This window comes from Carcharhinus amblyrhynchos, chromosome 4 (assembly GCF_965287045.1).
Source record: "Carcharhinus amblyrhynchos chromosome 4, sCarAmb.v2.hapA, whole genome shotgun sequence".
Classification (NCBI taxonomy): Eukaryota; Metazoa; Chordata; class Chondrichthyes; order Carcharhiniformes; family Carcharhinidae; genus Carcharhinus; species Carcharhinus amblyrhynchos.
The window spans coordinates 22,488,989-22,515,744 of record NC_137327.1 but is presented as its reverse complement, the minus strand read 5'-3'; the positions used below and the strand labels follow the sequence as shown (position 1 = coordinate 22,515,744).

At 42.2% G+C, this 26,756-nt stretch overlaps 1 protein-coding gene across 4 annotated transcripts in view; it reads right to left on the bottom strand.

The window, feature by feature from the left end:
• Nucleotides 1–26,756, bottom strand: part of nfat5b (nuclear factor of activated T cells 5b) — a 170,455-nt gene that overhangs the window by 24,514 nt on the left and 119,185 nt on the right. For 3 of the 4 annotated variants that reach the window (XM_080186802.1, XM_080186803.1, XM_080186805.1), the window contains 6 exons: nt 25,473–25,604; nt 19,783–19,838; nt 17,503–17,635; nt 12,237–12,308; nt 7,096–7,247; nt 4,027–6,538 (listed from right to left, as the gene is read on the bottom strand). In XM_080186802.1, coding sequence (XP_080042928.1) covers nt 4,027–6,538; nt 7,096–7,247; nt 12,237–12,308; nt 17,503–17,635; nt 19,783–19,838; nt 25,473–25,604 — 3,057 coding nt within the window. The remainder of the gene's footprint in view (nt 1–4,026; nt 6,539–7,095; nt 7,248–12,236; nt 12,309–17,502; nt 17,636–19,782; nt 19,839–25,472; nt 25,605–26,756) is intronic. The other variant, XM_080186804.1, reaches the window with a different exon arrangement.

Below are 26,756 nucleotides of genomic sequence, written 5' to 3'. Positions count from 1 at the left end.
CACAACCTCAAACATACTATGGTCTGCAGCAAAGTACTCAGCTTTCAGGAGAACAGTGACCACGACACCACACAACCTTGCCAATAACAACCTCTGCAAGGTGTGCTGGATCATCGACACGGATGCCTTTGTCTCACGTGAAAACACCATCCATCAAGTTCATGTTACATACATTTGCAACCTGGCCAACATTGTCTACCTGATACGCTGCAGGAAAGGATGTCCCGAGGCATAGTACATTGGGGAGACCATGCCAACGCTGCGACTATGGATGAATGAACATCGTTCGTCAATCACGAGGCAAGACTGCTCTCTTCCTGTTGGGGAACACTTCAGTGGTCACAGGCATTCAGCCTCTGATCTTCAGATAAACGTTCTCCAAGGTGGCCTTCACGACACATGACAGCACAGAGTCGCTGAGCAGAGACTGATAGCCAAGTTCTGCACACGAAGACAGCCTCAACCGGGATCTTGGGCTCATGACACACTATCTGTAACCCCCACGACTTTCCTGGGCTTGCAAAATTTCACTGACTGTCCTGGCTAGAGACAATACACATCTCTTTAACCTGTGCTTAATCCTCTCTGTACCTTTAAGACTTGATTACCTGTGAAGACTCGCATTCCAACCATTATTTTGTAAATTGAGTTTGTGTCTTTATATGCCCTGTTTGTGAACAGAACTCCTACTTACCTGATGAAGGGGCAGCGCTCCGAAAGCTAGTGGCTTGTGCCAACAAATAGATCTTTAGGACTTTAGATTGGTATTGTGAGACTTCTTCCTGTCTAAATCAACAAGGACAAAATAGAAATGGTGAGAGCTTCAAGTTTCTAGGTGTCCAGATGACCAATAACCTTTCTTGGTCCCTCCATGCCGATGCTAGAGTTAAGAATGCCCACCAATGCCTCTACTTTCTCAGGAGACTAATATCTTTGACAAGGTACCACATGGTAGGTTTTGCATAAGGTTAAATCTCATGGGATCCAGGGTGAGGTATCTAAATGGATACAAAATTGGCTTCTTAACAGAAACCAGAGAGTGGTTGTAGAGTGTTGTTTTTCAAACTGGCGGCCTGTGACTCAGGGATCAGTGCTGGGTCCACTATTTATATTAATGATTTGGATGAGAATTCAAGGAGCATGGTTAGTAAGTTTGCAGACGACACCGTGATTGGTGGCATAATGGACAGTGAAGAAAGTTATCTCCGATTGCAAAGGGATCTTGATCAACTGGGCCAGTGGGCTGACGAATGGCAGATGGAGTTTACTTTAGATAAATGCGAGGTGATCCTCTCTAGTAGATTGAACCAAGGCAAAACTTACTCAGTTAATGGTAGGGCGCTGGGGAGAGTTAAAGAACAAAGAAATCAAGGGGTACATGTTCATAGCTCCTTGAAAGTGGAATCACAGGTGGACAGAATGATGAAGGCGGCATTCAGCATGCTTGGCTTCATTGGTCAGAACACTGAATACAGGAGTTGGGACATCTTGAAGTTGTACAAGACATTGGTCCAGCCACATTTGGAATACCGTTCTGGTCACCCTATTATAGAAAGGATATTATTAAACAAGAAAGAACGCAGAAAAGATTTACTACGATGCTTTCGGGACTTGATGGTTCGAGTTATAAGGAGAGGCTGGATAGACTGGGACTTTTCCCTCTGGAGCATAGAAGGCTGATCTATAAAATAATGAAGGACACAGATCAGCTCGACAGTCATTATCCTTTCCCAAAGGTAGGGAAGTCTAAAACTGGAGGGCATAGATTTAAGGTGAGAGGGGAGAGATACAAAAGGGCCCAGAGGTGCAATTTTTCACACAGAGGGTGGTGAGTGTTTGGAATAAGCTGCCGGAGGTAGTAGTAGAGGTGGGTATAATTTTATATTTTGAAAAGCATTTAGATACTTACATGGGTAAGATGGGTATGGAGGAATATGGGTCAAATGTGAGCAATTGGGATTAGCTTTGGGGTTTAAAAAAAAGGGCAGCATCGACAAGTTGGGCCAAAGGGCCTGTTGCCATTGCTGTAAACTTCTATGACTCTATGAAATTTGGCATATCCGCTATGTGTTTCACCAAACTTTACAGATACATTTAAAAAGGATGCTTTCTAATTTGTACCACAGCTTGGTATGGCTCCTGTTCTGACCAAGACTGCAAGAAACTACAAAGGGTTGTGAACGAAGCCCAGCCCATCACGCAAACCAGCTTCCCATCCACTGACTCTACACTTCCCTGGCCTGGAAAAGCAGTCAGCATAATCAAGGATCTTATGCACCCCAGACACACTTTTCCACCTTCTTCATTTGGGATAATGATACAAAAATTTGAGGTCACATACCAACCGACTTAAGAGCAGCCTCTGGCTTCTCTTGTGGCCACAATATTTACTTGGCAGATTCATTGAGTTCTGGTCAATGGTAACCCCCGGATGTTGATGGTGGAGAATGATAATGTCAATGTAAATTCAATGACAAATAAGTCACCTCCTGACTGCCCAAAGGCTATCCACTATCCCAAAGGCACAAGTCAAGAAAGTGATGGAATATTCCCCACCCGTCTGAACGAGTGCAGCTCTAACAACACTGAGGGAGGACAAAGCAGCCTGCTTAATTGGCACTCCATCCAGAACTTTGAATATTCACTCCCTTCATCACTGATGCACAAAGCAGCAATGTGTATCATTTACAAGATGCATTGCAGCATCTCACCAAGCCTCCTATGACTGTACCTTCCAAACTTGTGACCTCTGCCACCTGGGTAGGTCAAAGGCAGCAAATACATAGGGAGGCCACCACCTGCAAGTTCCCCTCCAAGCCACATACCATCCTGATTTGGAACTGTATCAATGTTCCTTCACGGTCATTGGGTCAAATCCTGCAATTCTGTTCCTAACAGCATTGTGGGTGTACCTATGCCACATGGACTTAAGGTTCAAAGTCCAAGATGGTGCTCACCGCCACCTTCTTAAAGGCATTTCAGGATGACAACAAATACTGGCCTAGCCAGCAATGTCTACATCCCTTGAAAGAATTTAAAAAATGCTGGAAAACCTCACCATTTCTTCCTCCAGTCCATTCACTCTTACCCTATAGTTCTTGTCATTCAGCTAACTTCATATCAAGTAACTGTTAATTGTATCCAGGATTACCTTTCTTCAACCTTCCCCCCTTCAATGATAAATTGACTGGCCTGGAGTTGCTGGGTTTATCCTGATACCCTCCTTTGAATAGTAATATTTATAATTCTTCAGTTCTCTGGCATCTCTCCTGCATCAAAGGAGGGAGATTTCAGCCAATTTCTCTGCAATTTGCATCTTTACTTTTCTCAAAATCCTTGGTGCATCTCAACTGCTCCTCGTGACTTATCAACTTTAAGTACAACCTTTCTAATACCTCCTCTTTATGCCAACTGGACATCCCAAAGCACTTTACAGACAATGAAGTTCTTCTGGGCTTGAAATCATTGTTGTGATAGAAAACACAGCAGCCAGTTTGCGCATAGTAAACTCTTACAAACAGCAATGTGATACTAACCAATTAAGCTGTTTTGTTGATTGTGGGATAAATAATAGGCAGGGCACCAGGATAACTCCCCTGCTCTTCTTCGAGTAGTGCCATGGGATTTTTTTACATCCACCCGAGCAGGCAGATAGGGGACCTCAGTTTAATGTCTGGGCTAAAAGACTGCACCTCTGACAGTATAATACCTCTGACAGTATTGCAGAGTTTACTGGATCTGCACAAACTGTCCACAGATCCTCATCTGTGTGACTTCCCAGAGAGTCACTACTTGAGTGAACATGTAGCACCCTCCCAAAACTGCACTGAAATGTCAACTTTGACTTTTATGCTCAATCCCTAGACGAGAACTTGAACTGAGAACCTTGTGATTCAGAAGTGAGTGTTAGTAAAATATGAGCGTGTGATTAAAAACAACATGGTTTTGCAGCAAAAAAAATTAAAGTAGGCAGACAAATAGCTGTCACTTAATCAATAAAATTATTTATCCTCAAGTTACACTTACCATTTTGAATTCCAAACAAATACAAGCCAGTCGGTTGTTGAGCTGACGCAGGTGTACTTTGAAGCTGATTCATAGTTCCTTGTGGGTGAAAAAGTGTACTCTGTTGCTGACCCGATACAGATGTGTTGGTCTGAAGGACAGGCACATTATTTTGAGGATTAAACATAGTGGATTGTTGTATCTCTTGTTGATTCATGTCATTCTGTAATGCAGACATTGAAGTTTGGGAAATGAACAGAGTGACCTGTTGATCTTGGGAATCTCCTGAACTTTGAACCAACTGCATTTGAGGTTGACCATGAAAAACTGATGATTGTTGCTCGTCTCCCTGAGGTGCCCCACTATTTTGAAGTGAAGAAACTGCAGTCTGACTTTGGAATTGCATGGATGATTGCTGTTCCTGATTAACTGGCACCATATTAGACCGAGTGTGAAAAAGAGTTTGGTTCTGCTGCTCCTGGGAAGCCAAATTTGTATTCATCTGAGGCATAGTATTCTGAGCATTGAAAAGCACATTCTGTTGTTGTTCCCGGGAAGTCATGTTGCTATTTATTGGAGAAATTGTGTTTTGAGAGTTAAAAATAACATTCTGAGGTTGGTCTTGTGGTGAAGTGCTATTGTGAAGTGCAGCCATTGTGTGCTGGGTCTGAAAGATTGATGCTTGTTGATTTTGTGGAGAAGTGTTAGCCTGGGAAGAGGACAAAGTTACCTGATGTTGAAAAAGGCCTTGCTGTTGTTGATGTTGCTGCTCTTGAGGAATCATGGCACTCTGAATCTGAGACATTTGTGTCTGGGTCTGAAAGACATTCACAGGTTGCTGCTCAGGATTTCCTGAACTCTGGAGTGTTCGAATCGAGCTCTGTGGTGAATAAAAGCTTATTTGTTGCTTTTCTTGTGACATGTTGCTATCTTGAAGTGAAGGCAAGGAGTTTGGAGAAAGAAAAATAGTGCTTTGTTGCTGGTCTTGGCCAATTGAGGAGCCTTGAAGAACTGCCAGTGAGTTTTGAGAATGAAACAATGCTGATTGTACTTGATCCTGGGAAGCAGCAGTGTTTTGGTGTTGTAAGACAGTATTCGAGCAATGGAAAAGTCCAGGTTGTGATTCTTGAGAATTTTGAACTTGATTTAGAGAATTTTGTGGATGGAACAGTTCAGATGATGGATGAGATTGCTGCAAAAAGTTTCCAGGTTGCATCGACAACATTTCCCCACTCTGCTGAAAAATTCCAGATTGCTGTGAAGAGCCACCAGTTTTGACATGCATCATCCCATCTGTATTAGAAAACAAACTTACTTGAGGCTGTGTCTCTCCACTCTGCTGCATTTGCACAATAGACTCAAACATATTGGTTTGCCTTTGGCTTGCCTGTACTGAGGCCTCCTCCACTGTAACCATTGAGTTAGAACAGTGAAAGACATTTGAGGAAGAAGTTTGCTGCTGAGGATTCCCTTTGTTTTCATTTCCTGCAACAGTTGAAGAGGGTGAAAACAGTCCACTGTGGGATATTTGATGCTGGTTTTCATCATTGGATTGCAAGCTAGACATAACACGAGTGGTCTGCTGAAAAATATCAGCTTGTTGGAGGTTTCCATTTAAAGAACCTTGGCCACTCATTACTTTAGCAGACTGGTACATGTCAGACTGCAGCTGTCCTGAGCCAGGACAAATGTTCTGTTGCATTTCTATCAGCATGCCTGTTGAGGACTCTAACACTTGTTGATTTGACAATGAATTCTCAGGTCTTGGCAGAACACCATCGGATGTAGGGAGTGATGAGTTTTCTGAGCTTGAGAAAAGACCTTGAGTGAGATTGTTCTGCATAGCATTTACTTGGTGGAACAGATCTGCATTCATTTGGTCCTGCACTTGTTCCACAGGTGGTTGCATTGTCTCAGATGGGCCAGATCCAGTAAATAAGACAGAGTTTAACTGCTGCTGAGTAGCATCCAAAGCCTGTTGAACAAGACTAACATTGTCACTTCTGCCACTGTCGGCATTTGTTTGAAAGTTGCCTGACTGCATGGACTGCAAAGCGTTCTGCAATTGTGACACATTACTGCTTGGTTGAAATACATTGGGAGAATGCTCCTGCAGTGCCTGTGTCTGTGATTGTTGTTGTTTTTGCTGCTGATGTTGCTTTTGCTGCAGCCCAGACTCAGGCATTTGGGATAAGGATATCTTGGCTACACCAGACTGCAAAATTTCTCTCGGTTGCACATCCCTTGAATCGAGCAACATGTGAGCATTGTGAAACTGAGTTGTTTGTTGAAGCAAACTTTCATTATTCTGGAGCTGACTGGAACATTTGGATGCTTGAAAAGCACATGACTGAGAAATATCTTGTTTCTGTACAGTTGTCAAAGCATCTGGATTTGGAAATATATTTGGCTGAATTTGCTGGCACTGTTCACTGTCTCCCCCTTGATGAGAGACAGATGCAGAGAATGGAACCCCTGCTTTGACATTTGAAGAGATTTCCAAAGGTTGCTGTCCTGCTCCCATCTCTTGAGTCTGAAAAAAGAAAATGCAAAACTATTAAGTAAAATAAATATTCTTACATTTTTTACGTGAATACCAATTAAAAACATTGAAAGATCGTCATATATTACATCCTTGCAGTGTTGATTGAACAATTTTGATAGTTGGGAACATACTGTAACTAATGGTAATTGTGTAATGTCAGAAGACAAATGTATTCAGTACATGCAAAACCAAATATCAACATTAACAATAAAAGATCACGTGACTATATTAATCAATCATTGACAAATCTTAATACAAAAATTCAACATTTTGTAGCTACACAAAAATCAAAAGCTTAATTTTAAGATCACATAGAGTTACTGGATATTTATCAAATAAGAATAAACATGCGAAGGCAAAAATTAACCGTGAGGAAAGTATCAACATTTAAGCTGCTACTAATGATGGAGGAAAAGAAAGAATACAGGTAGGCTTCCAGAATAAAGGCATTATGTTGAACAGAGAAACAGAAGAACCAAGTAGCTCAGAACGTGCATTTCTGTCAGTTGAGTTGAGGACAGGACATGCATGAAAGGGAATCATACTTTAAAAACTGTTGATTGTGCCTGATTTGATATCACATCCATTTGAGTCGCTGCCTCTTTCTTTACCACAACTGATGGCAGAAGGGGTGATAACAAGGCACTGGGAAGGTTAGCTTCGTCCAGGTTACAGCCTGTGACTTTCATCCCTGAAGCTATAAAAAAGTGAAAAAAGTTAGACTGAAATCTGGTAATCCCTTTCTGACCAAAATTTAAAAATACATGCACAAAAAGAACAAATATGTTCAGTACACTAATGTGTTTATGACATGTATCATAGTAATTTTATTGATGTCAAATTATCTTGAAATTTTCTACTTATACTCTGAATTTTAACATATGTCTTAGAAACCAATTTATTGTTGGGTGCAATGTTGGTGAAGCAACTGTCATCACAGCTAAAATCATCAAGGTGAACCCGATTTCAATCTAATACATTCAGTGTGTTTGTAAAGATTATCAACGCACCAAATCTAATGATTTTTCAGCAGGACTCGAGCAGTATTCAGTGTTATGGCCAGCTCACTTTTAGTTTGATACTTCCCTTGATTCACACTAACACTAAAAGGCCTATATATAGATGTCCTCTTCAATAACTAGAAATTCCCAATTGAAACAACTTGGCACAGTGTTTGTACTGCCAAGGACCTAGGTTCAATTCCAGCCTGGGTGATTGTCTGTGTAGAGTTTGTATGTTCTACCTGCGTCTGCATGGGTTTCCTCCAGGGGCTCCGGTTTCCTCCCATAGTCCAAAAATGTGAGTTTAGATGGATAGGTCATGCTAAGTTGCCCCTTAGTTTCAGGGGGAATAATAGGGTAAATACGTGTGGTTACGTGGATAGGGCCTAGGTGGGATTGTTGTCAGTGCAGGCTTAATGGGCTGAATGACCTCCTCTGTATGGTAGGGATGTTGCTAGAGTCTATTATCAAGGATTTCATAACTCAACATTTAGAAGGCAGTGGTATAAATCAGACAAAGTCAGTATGGATTTACAAAAGGGAAATCATGCTTGACGAATCTATTGGAATGTTTTGAGGATGTAACTAGTAGAGTTGACTAAGGAGAAGCAGTGAATGTGGTTTATTCAGATTTTCAGAAGGCTTTCAACAAGGTCTCACATAACAGACTACGATGTAAAGTTAAAGTACAAGGGATTGCAGGAAATGTTTTGAGATGGACAGAAAGCTGGTTAGCAGATAGGAAGCAAAGAGTTGGCATAAATGGGTCTTTTTCTGATCAGCAGTCAGTGACTAGTGAGGTACCACAGGGATCTATGCTAAAACTCCAACTGTTCACATTAAATATTAAGATTTGGAACTGAATGTATTATCTCCAAATTTGCAGATGATAAAGTTGGGTGGGAGGGTGAGCTATGAGGAGGATGCAGAGATGCTTCAGCGTGATTTGGACAGATTGAGTGTGTGGGCATATGCATGGCAGATGCAGTATAATCTGGTTAAATGTGAGGTTATTCACTTTGGTAGAAATAATAGGGACAGATTATTACTTGAATGGGTGTAAATTGAGAGAGGTGAATACTCAACGGGACCTTGGATTCCTCATGCATCAGTCGCTGAAAATAAGTATGTAGGTACGACAGGCAGTAAAAGCAGCAAATGGTATGTTGGCCTTCATAGCGAGAGGATTTGAGTTTAGGGATAGGGATGATTTGCTGCAATTGCATAGGGTGTTGGTGAGGTATTCTTATCTGAGGAAGATGTCCTTGTTATAGAGAGTACAGCGAAGGTTTATCAGACTTATTCCTGGGATGGCAGGTCTGTCACATGAGGAGAGACTAAGTTGGTTAGAATTACATTCACTGGACTTAGAAAATGAGAGGGGATCTCCTAGGAACTTACAAAATTCTAATGGGGTTAGACAGGGTAGATTCAAAAAGAATGTTCTCAATGGTGGGGAATCCAGAACTGGGAGTGATAGTTCGCCTTTTTAGAACTGAGGTGAGGAGAAATTTCGTCAGCCAGAGGGTGGTGAATGTATGGAATTCACTACCACCGAATGTAGTTGAGGCCAAAATGTTGTCCGATTTCAAGGAGAAATTAGATATAGTTCTTGGGGCTATTGGGATCAGGATATTGAATTTGATGATCAACCATATTCAAAATGAATGGCAGAGCAGGCTTAAAGGGCCGAATTGCCTACTCCTGCTTCTAATTTCTAAGTTTCTATGACATTCTATAAACTTTCATTTAGGTGGTATCTTTTATTTAGAACATATGCAAAGGCATTTCAAAGTGTAGCCAAAAAAACAAGATTTTCAGCAGGTTGTGAGCTAATAAGTAGCAAGTTAGAGGGTTTTGACTAAGTTCCAGACAGTAGATTTGCAATTGGAGATGGCTATGTCACTGATCGTGGTCATGTGAGGGAGAAAGGGGGACCAAGAGAACGCAGGCCAGGATGAATTACTGAGATAGGCCAGGATGAATTAGAGATAAGACAGGCTGAGATGATCTTTCAGATCCTTGCTTTGCTGTTTTCCATTTGCTTTCTGTGACCCTTGCCTCAACAGATGTTTGGGAGCATCTTCATCATCTTTCCTTGTACTTGGTTGGAGTGGCTTCTCCAACATGCTCAATGCTCAAGCCATTCTTTACATCAGCTCCATTATCTATGATGAGCCTCTGGGTTTAAACTTCACTATCCCTGGACGTCACTGTCCTCAGTCTTTTGGTTTCACTTACAATACTCTACTGCTGCACTGATCATTCTACTAACATGCAGGACCACTATTCATGTTTGCTGGATCAGCATCTATGGCTCAACACTGGCCTCCTGACTGGAGAACAGAGAAGCAGGCTCCCTAAATGCTGTGGAGTTGGGCACAGATTCCCTGATTGGAAGCCAGCCTTACTGATCAGGGGTGGCATTATGGTTAGCACTTCTGCCTCACAGCATCAAGGACCAGGTTCAATTCCGGCCTCAGGTCACTGTCTGAGTGGAGTTTACATTCTCCCCATGTTTGCGTGGGTTTCCTCCGGGTGCTCCAAAGATGTGCAGGTTAGGTTGTTTGGCCATGCTAAATTGACCCTACTGTCAGGGGATTAGCAAGAATTACCGGGGTTACCAGAGCAGAGCCTGGGTAAGTCTATGGTCGGTGCAGACTTGATGAGCCAGGTGGCCTCCTTTTGCATTATAGGCATTGTATGATAGAGTTGGCTTCCAGTCGGGTGGAGAGGAATCCAGAACGTAGGTCCATGCTCCAGAAATTGTCGGGGTTTGGAGGCCTTGAGGAAAGTGGGTGGGAGAGTGGGAGGAGTGTCAAAGGCTGGAATAAATGATTCAGGAATGGGTTGGAAATCATCTGATCATGAAGGAGGGGAGAGCAGCCAACTGGACAGTTGGATCCAGCAATTAAGAGAAAAGCATTTAACTGCTGATCCAGCAGTCTCTCACATAGGTTTAATGGGCAGATTTCTTGTGGCTCAGGAAATCCAGTGTTAAATTTCATGTCTTCAGATGATTTGATTCATCCTACATGATATCAAAAAATGGCTGAAGGCACTGAATACAGCAAATGCTATGGGCCCTGACAACAGGCAGGCAGTAGTACTGAAGACGTGTTCCAGAACTTACCATGGCCTTTCAGATGCTCAGTTTGGGTTCTGCCAGGCTCAGTATGCCTTGGTCCAAACAGAGCTGAACTCTGCCTGCCTGGACATCAACACAAGAACACAAAAATAGAAGCAGGAATACACCACCAGGCCCTTTAAGCCTGCCCATCATTCAATACAATCATGGTTAATCTATGTTGGCCTCAATTCTTCTTCAGTGCCATTTCCCTGTAGTTTTGATCTATTAAATATTTTGATTTGATTTATTGTCAGATGTATTAGTATTTGATGAAAAGTATTGTTACACACCATGCAATACTATATCCACCTCCATTCTAAATATTTCTAATGATCCAGCCTCCACTACCCTTTGGGGTAGAGAATTCCAGAGATTCACCACTCTCAGAGAAGAGGTTTCTATTTTAAATGGCAGGCCCTTTATCTTGTAGCTATGTCCTCCTATTCAAAACTATCCCATTAGTGAAAATGTCTCACCATCTACGTGTCAAGCCCCCTCTGGATCTTACATGTTTGAATAAGGTCACCATTCATTTTTCTAAACTCCAATGAACACAGACCATTTATCCTCTTGATAGGACAACCCTCTCAGCCCAGGAATTATCTTGCTGAATCTCCTTTGGTCAGCCTTCAATATTACTATATCCTTTCTAAAGTAAGGGGATCAAAACTGTACGCAGTATTCTGGGTGAGGCCTCATTAATACAATTGTGGGAAAACCTCCCTATTTTTAAATTCCAACCCCTTTGCAATAAAATAACATATGACCATATGCAGCATCAGGGAGCCCCAGCAAAATTGAAGTTAATGTGAATTGAGGGGGAGGCAGAATTTTTCACCAGTTGGAATCATACCTTGTATAAAAGGTTACTGGAGGCCAAACATTTCAGGCCCAGGACATAAGCTGCAGAGGTTCCTCAGATAGTGTCTTGCCTCACTCATTTTCAGTTGCTTCTTGCAGTGACATTCCCTCCATTATAAGGTCAGAAGTAGGGGTATGATTTAATGATTGCACAGTGTTCACTACCATTGGAAATTCCTCAGATACTGAATCAAGATCCATACCCACATACAGCAAGACCTGGACATCATCTCATATTTGGGCTGCTAAATGGCAAGGAACGTGTGTGCCATACAAGCACCTGACAATACAATAAAGAGAGAAAACTTGCAGCGTTTGAACTTTTCCTCTCTATTTTCCTTCCTTCCTTAAGCTCAGGGGATGCTTCTCGAGTGGCTAAGAGAAAAAGATGGGTGACAGCGGATATTTTCTAAAAATCTCAAACAATACAACCCTGTGCCTACCTGATGATGGCGACATATGGAAGATGGAAAACCTGCAAATTTACCACCAAGATGAAAGAGTCACAAGGGTCCTCAACTTAATTCATCACTGTTCTCTAACATTTATAGTTCACAAAAGGGTTATCTCTTTTCATTTCTGAGTTCCGAAGTTTTCTGAATTTGACAATTCAGTTAAATTCAGCAATTTGCTGTGCATAAGAAATCTGAGCCCAATATTACTTTGTCTCTTTTATGTATAAGTACCATTTTACCTTTCATTGCTTCTTCAAAGGAACATGGCTGTACAGGAATTTCTTTCTTCACACTGACATCTGACGAGTTTGCTGGAGCACAAATAGAATACACACTGAAATTTTCAACACTCAACATTTTATCCCGTTTTCCCTTTGCTAAACATTTTAACCATTCATATATTTTTCTTTTAATTCTCCAGGAAGATGGCAAAAACAAGAAGTCATAATGATCATGTTATTATAAGGCATTATTAAAAGCCACAAGCACAAAGCTTTTCTGAACCTGAAACCCAACAAGAATATGAGAAATCAGCTTGACAGACGGCTGAAGGCAGGAGTCCAGCAAAAAAAAAACCAACCTAAGGAGCAGGTGGAGAAAGTGCAGGAGATCCAGCAGTAAGCTGACAACCATGACGTACAAGATTTCTTTAGTGCAGTCAAGAACACTTATGGCCCAAGCACCTGAGCCCCCACTCCACTGCCAGCTAAGAACAGAGAGCAGCTCATTAAGAATAGAGAAGCAGTCAGCTCTCACTGGAAGGAATGCTGTGAAGGCCTCCTTAACAGAGACGGTCAATGTGAGTGTCCTCAACTCCATCCACAGCACGTTACCCACCACCATCTCAGCACAACTCCAACTGGCATTAAGTAGAAAAGACCATCCAACAACTAACAAACAAGGCATCAGGAGCAGGTGGAGTCCCTGCTGAAGCACTAAAAGAAGTGGAGAAGCGCAACTGTGCAAATACATGACCTAATTTCCTTATCTGGAAGGGAACATGCAAGAAATCGGGACCACCCTCAAGAAAGATGACAAGCCCAATTGCAGTAAACGCAGAGGAATTTCCCTGCTATCGGCCACAGGGAAGGTCATCACAAGAGTCCTCCTTAATCACCTTCTCCCTCTGGCTAAAGGGCTCTCCCAGAATTGCAATGCGGATTCCGTGAACTAAGGGAATAACAGACATTATCTTCACCATGCAGCAACAACAAGAATAATGCAGGGAACAGCACCAACCCATGAACATGGCCTTTCTGAGCTCACAGAAGTTTGACACCATCAACACAAGGGATTATGAATGGTTCTACTCCATTTCTACTGCCCCCAAATGCTCGTCACCATCCTCCTCCACCTGCTCCATGATGACATGCAGACTACGATCCTGACCAACAGATCAATCACAGGCTCAATTCATATTCAGAATGGGGTCAAACAAGGCTGTGTCATTGCACCGGTATTTTTTCTCCATCTTCCTTGCTGAAATGCTCCAGCTCACTCTCAGCAATCTGCTGGAATGCAGCTCAACTACAGAAAAAAAAACGGGAATTTGTTCAACTTCTGCCACCTGCAGGCCTGATCCAAGCTCATCCCATCGTCTGTCATTGAATCACAATAGGCAGACAATGCTTAAATTGGGAGGCTGAGCTCCAAGAAATCAACACCTTTGTGGAAGCATAAGTGTTCATGAACCTTACACCAAACATCTAAGATAAAGGTCCTCTACCAATCTGCCCAACACACACCACTGGCCCCTGGTTATCAAAATCCGCGATGATGCCTTATACAACTTGGACCACTTTGCATATCTTGGGAGCCTACTGTCAATAAGGGTAGACATGGTTCAACACCACCTTCAGTCACCTGAGAAAGAGAATGTTTGAAGACCAAGGCAAAAGACCTGGCACCAAGCTTATGGTCTACAGAGCAATATTGATACTTACCCTCCGAGATGTGGACCATGTCCAGAAGACACCTTAAAATCCTGAAGTGCCACTAGTCCTGATGCTAAATTTGCAGGTTTCTCACATACAAACATAGAAACTAGAAGCAGGAGTAGGCCATTTGGCCATTCAAGCCTGCTCCACCTTTCATTTTGATCATGGCTGATCATTGAATTCAATATCCTGAATTTACCTTGCATACTTCACCTTTATTAGGTAGGCACAGAGTTTTACTGTTCTGAGATTTGAAAAAAAATGTCTTGCAAATCCATGGCCACACTGTAAATCCTGGTGGCTGGAGGTTGGGAGTTTGACAGTGAGGTACCGAATGAAAAGGACTGCCTTGGTTGGATCGTTCAGATTATCAATGTTAATTTGCTTGTGACATTGCCTCAGCTGATGTGGGGCCAGGCTGATGAAGATGGTAGATCAGCTAAGGCAGTGAATGGTCCCACAGTTTTCAGTATTTGTTACGGTGCTAGTAAATCAGTAGCCTGTCCATATGAGACCCTTAAGGAAATCCAGTAATTTAAATGCTAGTACTGATTGAGGATCCCCAAATTCTATGAAAGATGAGGTTTAATCTGTTTAAAATCCATGATATATTCTTCCATGGAATTATCATCTATTTTCTGAAATGGATTAAAGATTGATTGTGCCTCATTAGCATTTAACTGATCATCTTTCTTATAAATTTCCTCCAATAACTTTAATAAGAGGTACCAATCTTCATCACAATCCAACTGATTGGCATCCATCTCATAAAATACTTCAATTCTCATTTTATTTACAAAAAGCAGCAATGCCAAGATCACGTCTTTGCCGCGATTCTCCCATCGTGACCCACAACTTTTCTGGCGGGTCGGGGTGCGGATGTGTTACTGCCCTTGTTCCGAGATTTGCAGATGCGCCAAGAATGTGAGCACACGTCCTACAGCCAGCAAACAATTGCCAGTCAGGCCACGCTGGAAACCAGCAGGAAGGCAGGTAAGTAATTTGAATCTTTTAAAAAGATTATAAATGTCGTTTAAATCTAATTATTAGAAACTTACCAGTCCCGATTGAATCTCCCATCCCATCAGGAGCACTTCATTCCAGTGGGGTTAAGACTAGCTCCCCACCATTTGGGAAACTAGCGCGACACCCTGCCTGAAAGAAAAGGGCGGGGCGGGGCGGGGGGGGGGGGGGGGGGCTGCAATCAGGGACCCCAGAGGATCGGGCAGAGGGGGTGGTGCCCCATGGACATCCTGGCAGAACCAGCCTGTGCCAGAACCCAAGGGGCAAAGTGCCCCATGCCCAGGGAGCACCTTGCATCACGGCATCCCCACATGGCATCAGGCAGTGTCAAGAGGAGCAGCATCTACGGGCAATCGATGGGATGGGGTGTCCCGCTGTACGGCAATCAATCATTCTGGGATGGAGGAAGGGCAGTGATTGGGGCAGGATGGTCTGCTGGATTGGTGGGGTGAAGTGGGGGGCGTGGTGTGGAAGAGACTGACCCCAGAGGGGTTCAGCGAGGACAGGAGTCCACCGGGGTGAGGGGAATGGGGCGGATGGTAAATCACCACTGCTGGGCACAGGTGGCTGTTCATTGGGGTGCTCCAGGACCGGGGGTGGGGGGAGGGGTGTCAGGGCTGGCCCGGGAATTATTGTGGGGGCCGCGATCAGGCTGTGGGGATTGGGGGGCTGGAGGGGCAGCACTGCAGGGGTCCCAGGCTGGCCAGCAGTTGAGCTAGCCAGCAAATGAGGAGTCTGACAGATCGGGGCCACCGCACATGTGCAAAGTTCCAGAACAGTCAGACTCCAGCGTGAATAGGCCTCCCCTGGGTTTTTCATGATACTCATCACTGGGACCTCTGCAGATGTCACAACATCAGCTTAAAGTCCAACAGGTTTATTTGTAGCAAACGCTTCAAGTGTTCGGAACAGGCTGTCCCTTCGTCAGGTGGGTGGGAGTTCAGATCAGAAACAGGGCACAAAGACACAAACTCAATTTACATGAATAATGATCGGAATGTGAGTCTTTACAGCTAATCAAGTCTTAAAGGTACTGACAATGTGAGTGGAGACAGCACTGCCTGGACTTGCAAAATCTCACTAACTTTCCTGTCTGGAAACAATACCCATCCTTTCGACCTGTGCTTAATGCTCTCTCCACACACATTGTCTGTACCTTTTAAGATGTGATTAGCTGTAAGGATTCACATTTCAATCATTATTCATGTAAATTGAGTTTGAGTCTTTGTGCCCTGTTTTTGTGATCAGAACCCCCACCCACCTGACGAAGGGACAGCCTATTCTGAAAGCTTGGGCATTTGCTACAAATAAACCTGTTGGACTTTAAGCTGGCGTTGTGAGACTCTGTTTTTATCCCAGTCCAATGCTGGCATCTCCACATCACCTCTGCAGTGCACAAAGTGGAGAGAAGCTGAACTGACAAAACAGTCAAGATCTAGAACAGTTTTCCTGCCAATTCAGCACTTTTGGGAGAATTGCAGCCCTTGTTTCCTCTGTGGAAAGGAAGTAATTTGTGTTCACATTTTCACTTCATTCTTCTGCAGGCCATATATAGTTCATTCTTCAAGAATATTGAAGATAATCATTCCACTAAATCTGCAATTGCTTCCTGCCATTTTTCACAGTGGCTATGAGGATTGTTGTTGTTTCCTACTGCGATCTTCAGGCAACAATTTTTTGCTACCGTTTTATAATTCAGATTGGTGAAGGATAGAACTGAACTCGTTCTTTATCCACCTGTATAAACATTTATTAGCATATGCATGCACCACCTAACCCAACAAACAGTTTCATTCTACATCAATAGAAAGCAGTTAATATTAATGTTGCTATAATTTGGTGATGCTAATAAACTGCCATCACCAGATGTTCCCAACCAGCGGTGTTTCCGTGACTGACTACAAAAAACAAAAGAACAAAGAACAAAATCAGCCCGGCAAACAGGCCCTTCGGTCCAACGAGCCCGTGCCGCCATCTCAACACCACCAGTCCCCCTCTCCACCCACGACCCCTGTCTAATGTTTTATGGCCATCCAGATTGAGGGAATCTGATTTAGGGACAATTTATTCCTGCCAATCAGCCTAACAGCACATCTTTGGGGTGTGGGAGGAAACCGGAGCACCCGGAGAAAACCCACGCAAGCACGAGGAGAACGTGCAAACTCCCACAGACACCGGCCCAAATCCACGTGTCTGCACAGCAATCAGCAATAATCACTGAGCTGTCGTCTTGCCCAGTATCTTGTCCAGTTTAGGCACACACTAACAACATGAAGCACTAGGCCAACCTCGAACAACCAAGAGCAGCCCCAGTACGACCCATCGTGTGTATGCCCCTCGTTGGACACGAGGTGGACCGACTTAAAACCTGTGAATGAAAAGAGACTAGAGGCCAGCCCTCAACAGCAGCTTTCAGTAAAGCTACCACTTGATTAACAAATATCAGATATACTCCTGCTGGCTAGAATTTGTCAGGGTTTTTGCTTTCCAAGATCAAAAATTTAAATAGTCAAGAGTCAAAATCATTATATTGAACTTCACTAACCTGGATCAGGAGTGAAAGTAAAAGGCTGTACTTCATGTGACCTTCCAGCATTGGTTACAACATATATACCAACTGAAACTGGGGATGTTATGTGTGGATTGTGATATGGAGGAACTTTAACAATAAGATGATTCTGTAAAGAGAAAATAGGAAAGCAAAATCACATGCGTAATGAATATAGATAATATCAATAATCTCAAATCCTTTGAGAAGATATAAACACATTAAGCATTTGCCTGTTTAGAGATAAATCAATGCAAAAGGCATGGCTCTTAGGGCAAGAATTATACCACAACATTCCTGTGGTTAGCATGGCTGCCTCACAGCACCAAGGACCCAGATTCGATTCCAGCTTTGGGTCACTATGTGAAGTGTACACATTCTCGATGTGTCTGCGTGGGTTTCCTCCAGGTGCTCGAGTTTCCTCCCACAGTCCAGAGATGTGCAGGTTAGGTAGATTGGCCATGCTAAATTGCCCCTTAGTATCCCAATATGTGTAGCTTAGAGGGGTTAGCAGGGTAAGTACTTAAAGTTACAGGGATAGGGCCAAGGTAAGATGCTCTGTCAGAATCAGTGCAGACTCGATGCGCTGAATGGCCTCCTTTTACACTGTAAGGATTCCATGATTATAGGATTTCCAGACAGTTTGAGAAGGGATGAAAAAGGAGAATCACAAGATGGGGTGAAAGAAATTTTTTTAATAAAATATTTGACAACATTCTTAAAGTTATAGAGCCAATGCTCAGAATGGACCAGGCAAACCCAAATCCATTCCTTGCTTGCTCCAAAGACCAAATTGAAAGTCCAACTGAATCCAATTCAATGTCCCATAAGAGAGACAAGCAAGGTCCAAGTTGCAGACTTGAGGCATTACACCCCATCCTGGGCTTGATCTTAGCCAAAATAGAAGAAGCATTTACAAACTGAAAATAGATGGTATGCTAGATGGATTATCTAATTAGGCAATTTAGATTGAACTGAAGAGCAGCAAAAGGCCAACCACATTGCTGGAAGTGTACCATAAACCTCCAAATAGGACAGGTGAAAGGGTTGGGGGGTCGGGGAGTGGACAACGACTCATGGAGAGGGTGGGCCTGGCAAGCATGGGGGCGGGGGGGGGGGGGGAGAAAGCCGGCCAGAAGGGCACGAGGACAAGAGCACTTGTGAGAAGGGCACGAGAGAATGTGTGCTCAAGAAGTGCACATGGGTGAGAAAGTAGGCAAGAATGCAAAAGAGCAGGACCAATCCCTGAGAGCATACGTGCCAGCAAGAGCAGAGGTGTGAGAAAGTGAGAGAGAAGAAAATATGCGGACAAATTTCTGAAATGTGCAAAACAATAGGATACAGGTAATAGTAGGAGGACATCAACTATCCTCATGTTAACAGCTGTTGCATCAATGTAAAAGTAGCTGGACAGAATTCTTAAAATGCATTTGGGAAAAGATTTTTAGTCAATATTTAATAAGCTCAACAAAAGAGGAGGAAGTTTTAGGGAATGAAGCTGGGGATGTGCAAGGGGTATCCAGTAGGAGAGGATTTTGGTGGTGGTACTTCATGTAGAAGTGATATACCATAAAAAAATAAATTGCCATGTAAGCAGGAGATCTCTACATTCCAGCAGAGATCAAGATCATATTTAGGTTGGTGAAAAGAACAACCTATACTTAAGCGTCATATTCTGGAATTTTAAGTTCTGCCAATGAGAGGACATTGGTGTCATAAATGTTAAAAGTATTATTATTGAGCCAATCTTATTGATCAAATGTAATATTAATTGAACATTGGAGCTAGCAAATTATAATTAAGAACCACAGTGTAGACAACAATAAAGGATTGTTTGACATTCCAGTGGTTGTTTATACTCCATGCAGTTGCATCAGCTCTCTTTACTGGAATTCAGCAGAGTTGATGATTTCCACTGGACTGCTGACATGTTGGAGGCCGGGGAGAACAGAAAAAAGTCAACTTAACTTTATTAAGTGCAAACTTGCTATTATTTCTTTGTCTGATGGGAACTATAGGCATTGTCTTATTTGGACTCAGATCGGAGGCAATTGTTGGGAGAACTCAAAAGGCGTATGCCATCCTAAACATAAGATGGCAGTTTCAAGGGAAAAAAATGATATATATATTGTTCACAGTATGACAATTAGACAGAAGATATGGAAAAGATACGATGGAAATCAGCAAGACAGGAAGGCATTATGAGAGGCAAGTGTGATAGAGTGTAAATTTGTAAATATCCCCTTCATGAAAAATATTCTGAGTGTTTAAACTCACTTGGTGGAAAAGTTCCATGTCAATTTCAGCTTCTGCTTTCCAAGGATTATTCTCATCTAGTCAAGGTAGAAAAAGTTTTAGAAATTAATAAACATTCTACTAATGGTTTGTTGCCTAACACAGATTTTGAATAGAAACAAATCAGAGAAATCTTAAAATTACATTGTGCTTAAAAATGGATTATAATGCAAAACAATCCTGTAACTTCCTTGGAGTGGCAATCAGCTTCCATAGACTTAGCTGCACTTGAATTCCAAAGTACCCATCTCACCCAACCTTCCTGACTCAGCTGGGTGAGTCTGAAGAAGCGGAGGTCGTCAGTGGCTACACAGCAAAATGCAAAAGGAGCTGAGCAAAGGAGGACGGGCTCCTTTTCGTAACTTTGCTGCTATAAAGAGAGGAAGTCTAATGATTCCATTGAAAGGAAGAAAGTAAGTTTCGAAGTGAATAAGATGTGGGAGTGGGTATGAACATCATCAAGGGTTTTGTTGGGAGTGGGGAGGTGGGGGGAATAATCCCATGCAGATGAAGAATACTGTGTGGGAGATATTTAAGTTGGCGATTTAAATTGTTTTGTCCTTCGCTCGGTTCCCATCCCAGCACAACTGTCCAGGGACAGTTAGCCCTTCTGAACAATTGCCACGTAAACGCTTATATGGGAACTTTCAAGAGGGAGTCCCTAACGTACCTCTTGGATATCCAAATATGACCCTGGACAGTCAGGAAGCTATTGCTCAATGAAGTAGAATTAACAGCAGTCTTGTTCTTGGGCAAGTGAATTACTGCCCATGGAATTCAACATAGCCAGTAAAACACAAAGAAGTCCCAAAGTGAATAACAAGGTGAAATTCCTGCTCATATTTGCTCTCCAGTGAGCCTCACAGAAACTGTGCACATTTAGGTGTCAGATGATAAACAGAACTGAGATCAGCACCCACAGTTGAATGGACTCCTGTTGTTCCAAGTCGAGGATCATATATGAATAATGGCATCTTAATGAATCAATGTCTTCAAGAGAGAGGGGATAAAATTACTCAAGAAAAATTGGTGTAAAAAAAAATTTTAGCCAAGCCACATGAATGAAATTATTTCAACTACTAGGACTTTTGAAAGCCTCAAATTTAATATGAATAGTGTTCAGATTTGTTTTCATGTGAATCTATCCCTTGCTTGATTAACTTGAATCCAGAAAAGTTCAACAGTTTCAGACTGTAATCTCTCCCCCTCCTCCCCTCCCATTTTGTCTCATTCTCTTTGCAAGTTTCAGTCTTAACCTTGTCTTTCTTGTTTTTGTTTTCCAATGGCAGCTGTTCACCATTCTACCATTGACACTTCCTCCAGACCCAACTTTTGTTTCTTTACTCATCCCATTACCACGATTCCCACAAAAACTTAGCATTCAATTTCTCCCATTCTCCATCCTATCGTAGACATTTGCCTTCTGCTGTTTTTCCACCACCTTCTATTCTTAAAAGCTATTTCCTTTCTAACTTTTTCCAATTCTGAAGAAAGGTCATATCTTCACAGATGCTGCCAGGTTTGCTGAATATTCCACTTTGTTTTTGTTTCAGATTTCCAGCAAAGTATTTTATTTTTTGTATTACTGCTAGACCATCAGCTCCACTATCAGAGGGGAAAACTGAAGTATGTAGCAAGGTGTGAAGAGAATCATCATTCCCAGTTGCTAGCTACAAATGAGGGGTAAAACGGCAAAGACAGTTAGGACCTTCAGACAGGACAGGGCAAGTATCTAACCATAACAAACATCTCATTCGTTGCAGCTCTTAATTAGTACAATGCCTCCCCCACTGAATGGATCCTTAGCTCTTATGGTTACCCAGAGGTCCCTGGGCAGCTGCTACCATTTCAAGGACACCCTCCTGATTTGACAAAATGGCACTGGAACAGTTCCTTTAATTAAGGGGGCGATTTTATCATTTTTTTTTCCCCCAAGTGCTGGGCGGACTTGAAACTGGGAGAATTTCAGATCTGTCTTTTGGGCGTGTTTTCAGGCCCACACATAAGCACTCTGCCTGCAAAATTTTCAGCAAGTCTGTTGCTTGCTGCGTAAGCCTGTGGGCGGGGCTTAACGCAGCCAAAACCCTGCAGAGAGGGGTAGTGCGCATGTGCAGGCCTCTGATGCTGCACATGCGCATTAACAGTAGTGGGGATCTGACAGGAAAGAGAGCTGTCAGGCCCCTGATAGTGCAGGCTGCCTGATGCAGCTCCCACTCCTGCAATTGTGGGGGCCTGCGGCCCAAGATGCAGGCCTTGCCGACCCCTCACTCCCGCCACCCAGACCGATTGTGGACCCGCCTCCCTCCCTCCCACCAACCCTTGCAGATTGGCAGCAGCCCCCTTCTCCCTTCTTTCCCCCAACTAATCCCTGCAGATTGGCAGTGGACCCCTTCCCACAGTCTCTCCCCGACCAATCCCCCCATTAGCCCTGCCCCAGCAGGCAGTGCCCAGGTGCCAGACTGGAACTGCTCAAGGGGTACCCCCCTTGCCCTTGGCCTCCCTTGGAGGAGACTCTACAGCCTCCAATTCCACTGGCGAGGCCAAGTCAACTGCTCACCGTTCATGGGGAGCATAGTGAGGTTGTAAAGGTGGGGGGAGCATGGACAATTGAGTGCCGGGCTTGCTAAGCAGATGTAAAACAATATTAAAATAAATTTACATGCATTAACCTGCCTCTTGCCATTTCTGGTAAGAGACCGATCGCGCCAGAAATCTGGCGCTTGTAAAATGGCGCCGATTGCAAAAACCGGCACCAGTTGTGCTAAGCGCTTTACATCTGACTTTACTAAAAACAGGCGCAATGCAATGGTAAAATCCTATGTCCTCAAACTTGGGTAACCAGACCCACCAACACTCCATCTCCTGCAGAATCTTGATGAAGTAAGAACATGCAATTGAGATGGCGAAATGGATTTTCTTCTCATTTGAGTCCACCTACCCTCTGGTTATCTCCATGGGCTCTTAAAAATTCTGTGTTAACTTGGCTTTTAGTTCCTTTTCAGAAGGTTGTGGATTTGAGCCTATAACAGCTCATATTTTAATTGTTGGAGATGTCATTCTTCAAGTAAAACATCAAATTGAGGCTCTCCCTCCCTCATCCAATTTTTCTGGAGTTTGAAGTCCCCATGACAGTACTTGAAAAAACAAAGGTTGTCCTGTTTTCTCAGCTAACAGTTTCCTCTTCAACCAATACCACAAAAAGCATGTTAATTATTGTGTTCAGATGTAACAATCTTGAATGATGTCTGTGTTTGTCGATGCAATAAGATGTTACAACGTGATAAGTTGCTATGTAAATATTGAAGTCATAATATGGGCATTTTTCTGGAAATGACTAATTAACTATGAAATTCAGCACTTCCACCCATCATTTGGATTTAAAAGTTAAAATTTTGGGTTGTCCACTTCAGATGGAAATTGTGCACAAATCCTTTGAAAACTAAAATCAAAATTGTTTTTGAACAAGAAACAACTTTGATCTGGTTGACCGGACACACAAAGTATATAATGGAAGATCAACTCTTCTCGCAGTTCATCAATATTAAATCCTCTCCATACTATAAACATGTGAAGCACTTGCTGAAGACTGGTAAACTTATGGAGAAAATCTACCAGTATCAATGATGTGGAGCAACTAGCAATAAATTGTAGACCAGATGTATTAGTGTTCACGCCTGTGAATAAACTTAATTGTTAGGAAGCAGAGGTAATTTTAAGTAATTTATATTTGTGGATATAGGAAACAGATATAGCTTTAAATAAGTTTAATTTTGTGTTTCTGTATAAGGGTTAAAACTTCACTTAGCTGATGTTAAACAAAGTTGCCTGCATGTCTAAGTTTTGGTTTCATTTCAAACTGAACCTGTCTTGTGATTAAAGGGCTTACAACATAAAAACAACAGAGATTAAAGACTAGGCTATTGCTTAGCAACCAGGGTCCACACTGAAAAGTAAGCATTTGTAGTTCAGTTTAGAATGAGGTACCTGTGAAGAAAACAGCTTCCAAAATAAACTGCCAGCAGAGAGACAGGACAATGAGTGAGAGGCAGAAAGCAAGTCCCAGAAGCTAAAAAACATAGTTCTAAAAACCAGGGAATGAAAGAGAAGTCCCAGGAAGATTGAAGTGAAAAGGTCAGGATCTGGAACCTGAATAAAGAATTAACTGTTCGCTGAAGTTAAAGACAGGGGCAGAGAAAATCTCCCAGTTAAAGGCAGAGCTGAAAGCTGCAGATCCGACGGAGTTGGCTACAAGAAGCCAAATATCTGAAGTAATTCCAAGGTTGGTGATACCTTAGTACAGCCTATAGTAGGATTCTGTTGGCTTGGCTGGGTACCTGAGAAGCTGTGTAGAAGCTTGGCAATCCAAGGCAGAGGAATACTGAGAGAGATTGAAATCCTAAAGATGGATCCTTGGTGAAGGCAAAGAGAAAGCATTATTTGGGAGGAGATTCTAAGGTGTGTTTATCAAGAGTGGGGTTTGGAAATGCCTGTGTAGAATATTGGAGTTCCAGTTTGCTCACGGTGTGATGAGCATCTGGGAGGGAACTTAATGAGAAATCCACAGATGTTGTCTTGGGTAGCACCAGCACACTTGTTTTCAGAGTAGGGTGTCTGATCACAGTTGGCCTATATGTTTACATAGCATATATACTTACTGAGAATATGAGAATTTAAAATAATTTGTAAGTTGTGTTATTCTTAAAAATCTGTGAAGGTTTGTGCAGAAATAGATGAGGTGAAGGAATATTGTATTATAGTCAGTGTTTCCATGTTTAATATATGTTTACTCTTATGGTAAAAGTTAATCGGCAATCCAATGACTCTGTTCGTTCGCATCTCTAAACAAAAAAAAAACGTTCTATTAAACTAGGCTTCCATTCTGGGACCTGACTATCCAGTAATATCAGCTCGGATCATAACGATTCACAATTATGCTAAAAATAAAATACTAATGACTGGGCTCATTTTTAATTGATTTTGCATTCGCTATTGTTTTTAAACCCTCACCCTGTGTTGGGTGGTAGTTTTTCTTTTAATTGACGTACCTTCACTCCAGTGGAATCTGGATAGCTGGAATTTTTTTTCAGTGGGAAGATAAGGCAAAAAGAATGTATCTTTAAAAAAAAGTAACAAAATAGTCTGGAACAATTCCTCCAAGATATGAAGTTGGACAGCAATATGCTTCATTGTTTTGCCACTGTGAGCAGAAATAGCATTGACAAAGTTTACACAACAGGATTCATGGTTTGCCACAAAATAAACCAAGTGCTGGCCATGTTGGTCAGAAGTCTAAAGCGATTTATACTGCCTTGGTTCGTTCGTGGTCTAATTTCCTGTGATGTCCCATAATAGAACTTGATATAATGTGCTATTATTTGAATTTCATTTTCTCACGCAAAATCAATTTGAATGCATACTAGGGCAGGTTATAATAGTGAATTGTAGAGGTTGGAAGTGTTGCAGAACACCATCAACGGAAACCTGAAGACTAAAAGACTTCATAAGAGAGCCGATGCTCCTCAATTACTGCACTCAAACTGAGGTGCACCTAGCAGTTAATCCCAGCTATGCATCATACTATATAGATGAGGTTGGTAGCTGTTACATAATGCCAACCTCATAGTAATCAGGAACTTAAAAATGTTCAATTTTAGTTACAGAGCATGACTGACCTGAATTCTCTTGAAAAATAACTTTTGTGCCTTTCAAGAAGTTTTTTCCTATCAGAAATAACTCTTCTCCTCCTTTCACTGTGCAAGTATGTAAGCTTTTCTTCAAGATTTCTGGTGCTCCTGCTGGTTGAGCTTTAATCAAAATGAAAAATAAGTTTATAATCTGCAATGTGGCTACATCAAAATTACACGGTAATTTCAAGACAATGGTATCAAAATCCTGAAGTATTTACAGTGTAACGCAAGAAATCCAAAGAACAAACAACCAAATTAAGTTTTTAAACTGAGTAGATTATTTAAAAATTTGAATAATTTGTTTTTGGGGAATCCACCATAGGAGAGAAATCCTACCACTAGTGATCACTTTTAAAAATATTCATTGAGATCTCTTTTAAAATGGTGACTTTGCTAATTTTTCTTAGATTGGTTTTTAATCAAGGATCAGACTGTATAACCCAAAATGGCTTTCAATTTTAAGACCAATTTACTCATATTAGTGAAGTTGTTCTAAAAAATATATGGATTAAATTGGTTGAAACAAAGGTTAAACTTTATAAGATTTCAAGTGATTTTACTGACCAAGACACAAGGGTAGAAATACTAAGGAATGAAACATATATAACAATGAAAGTTTGATAATTATTCTACCAAGATCCCAACCTAAATGACACTGTATTGGATGACTTGGAATAAAAGATAGACAGCACCCCAAAGATAATTGGGAATTCCACAGGAAGCATCACTAGACTGCTTCTGTACACCTCTTACAAGATAGCCAGGTGCTGGAAAAGGAGATCACCCATGCATGCAATATTTCCTCTTTTCACGATGGGTTGGTTAGATGGATACAGAATTGGCTTGGTTATAGAGCCAATGAGTAGCGATGGAAGGATGTTTTTCAGAATGGAGATCTGTAGCTAGCAGCGTTCTGCAAGGATCAGTGCTGAAACCTCTGTTGCTTGTCGTACATATAAATGATCTGGTGGAAAATGCGGGGTGGGGGGTTCTGATTAATAAATTTGCAGATGACACAAAGATTGGCGGAGTTGCTGATAGTGCTGGGGACTGTTAGAGGATACACTGAATATAGGTAGATTGGAAACTTTGGCACAGGAATGGCACATAGAATCCTACAGTGCAGAAGGAGGCCAGTCAGTCCATCAAGTCTACACCAGCCACAATTCCACCCAGGCCCTTACCTCTTATAACCTCATGTATTTATCTTAGTTAGTCCCCATAACACTAAGGAGTCAATCCACCTAACCTGCACATCTTTGGACTGTG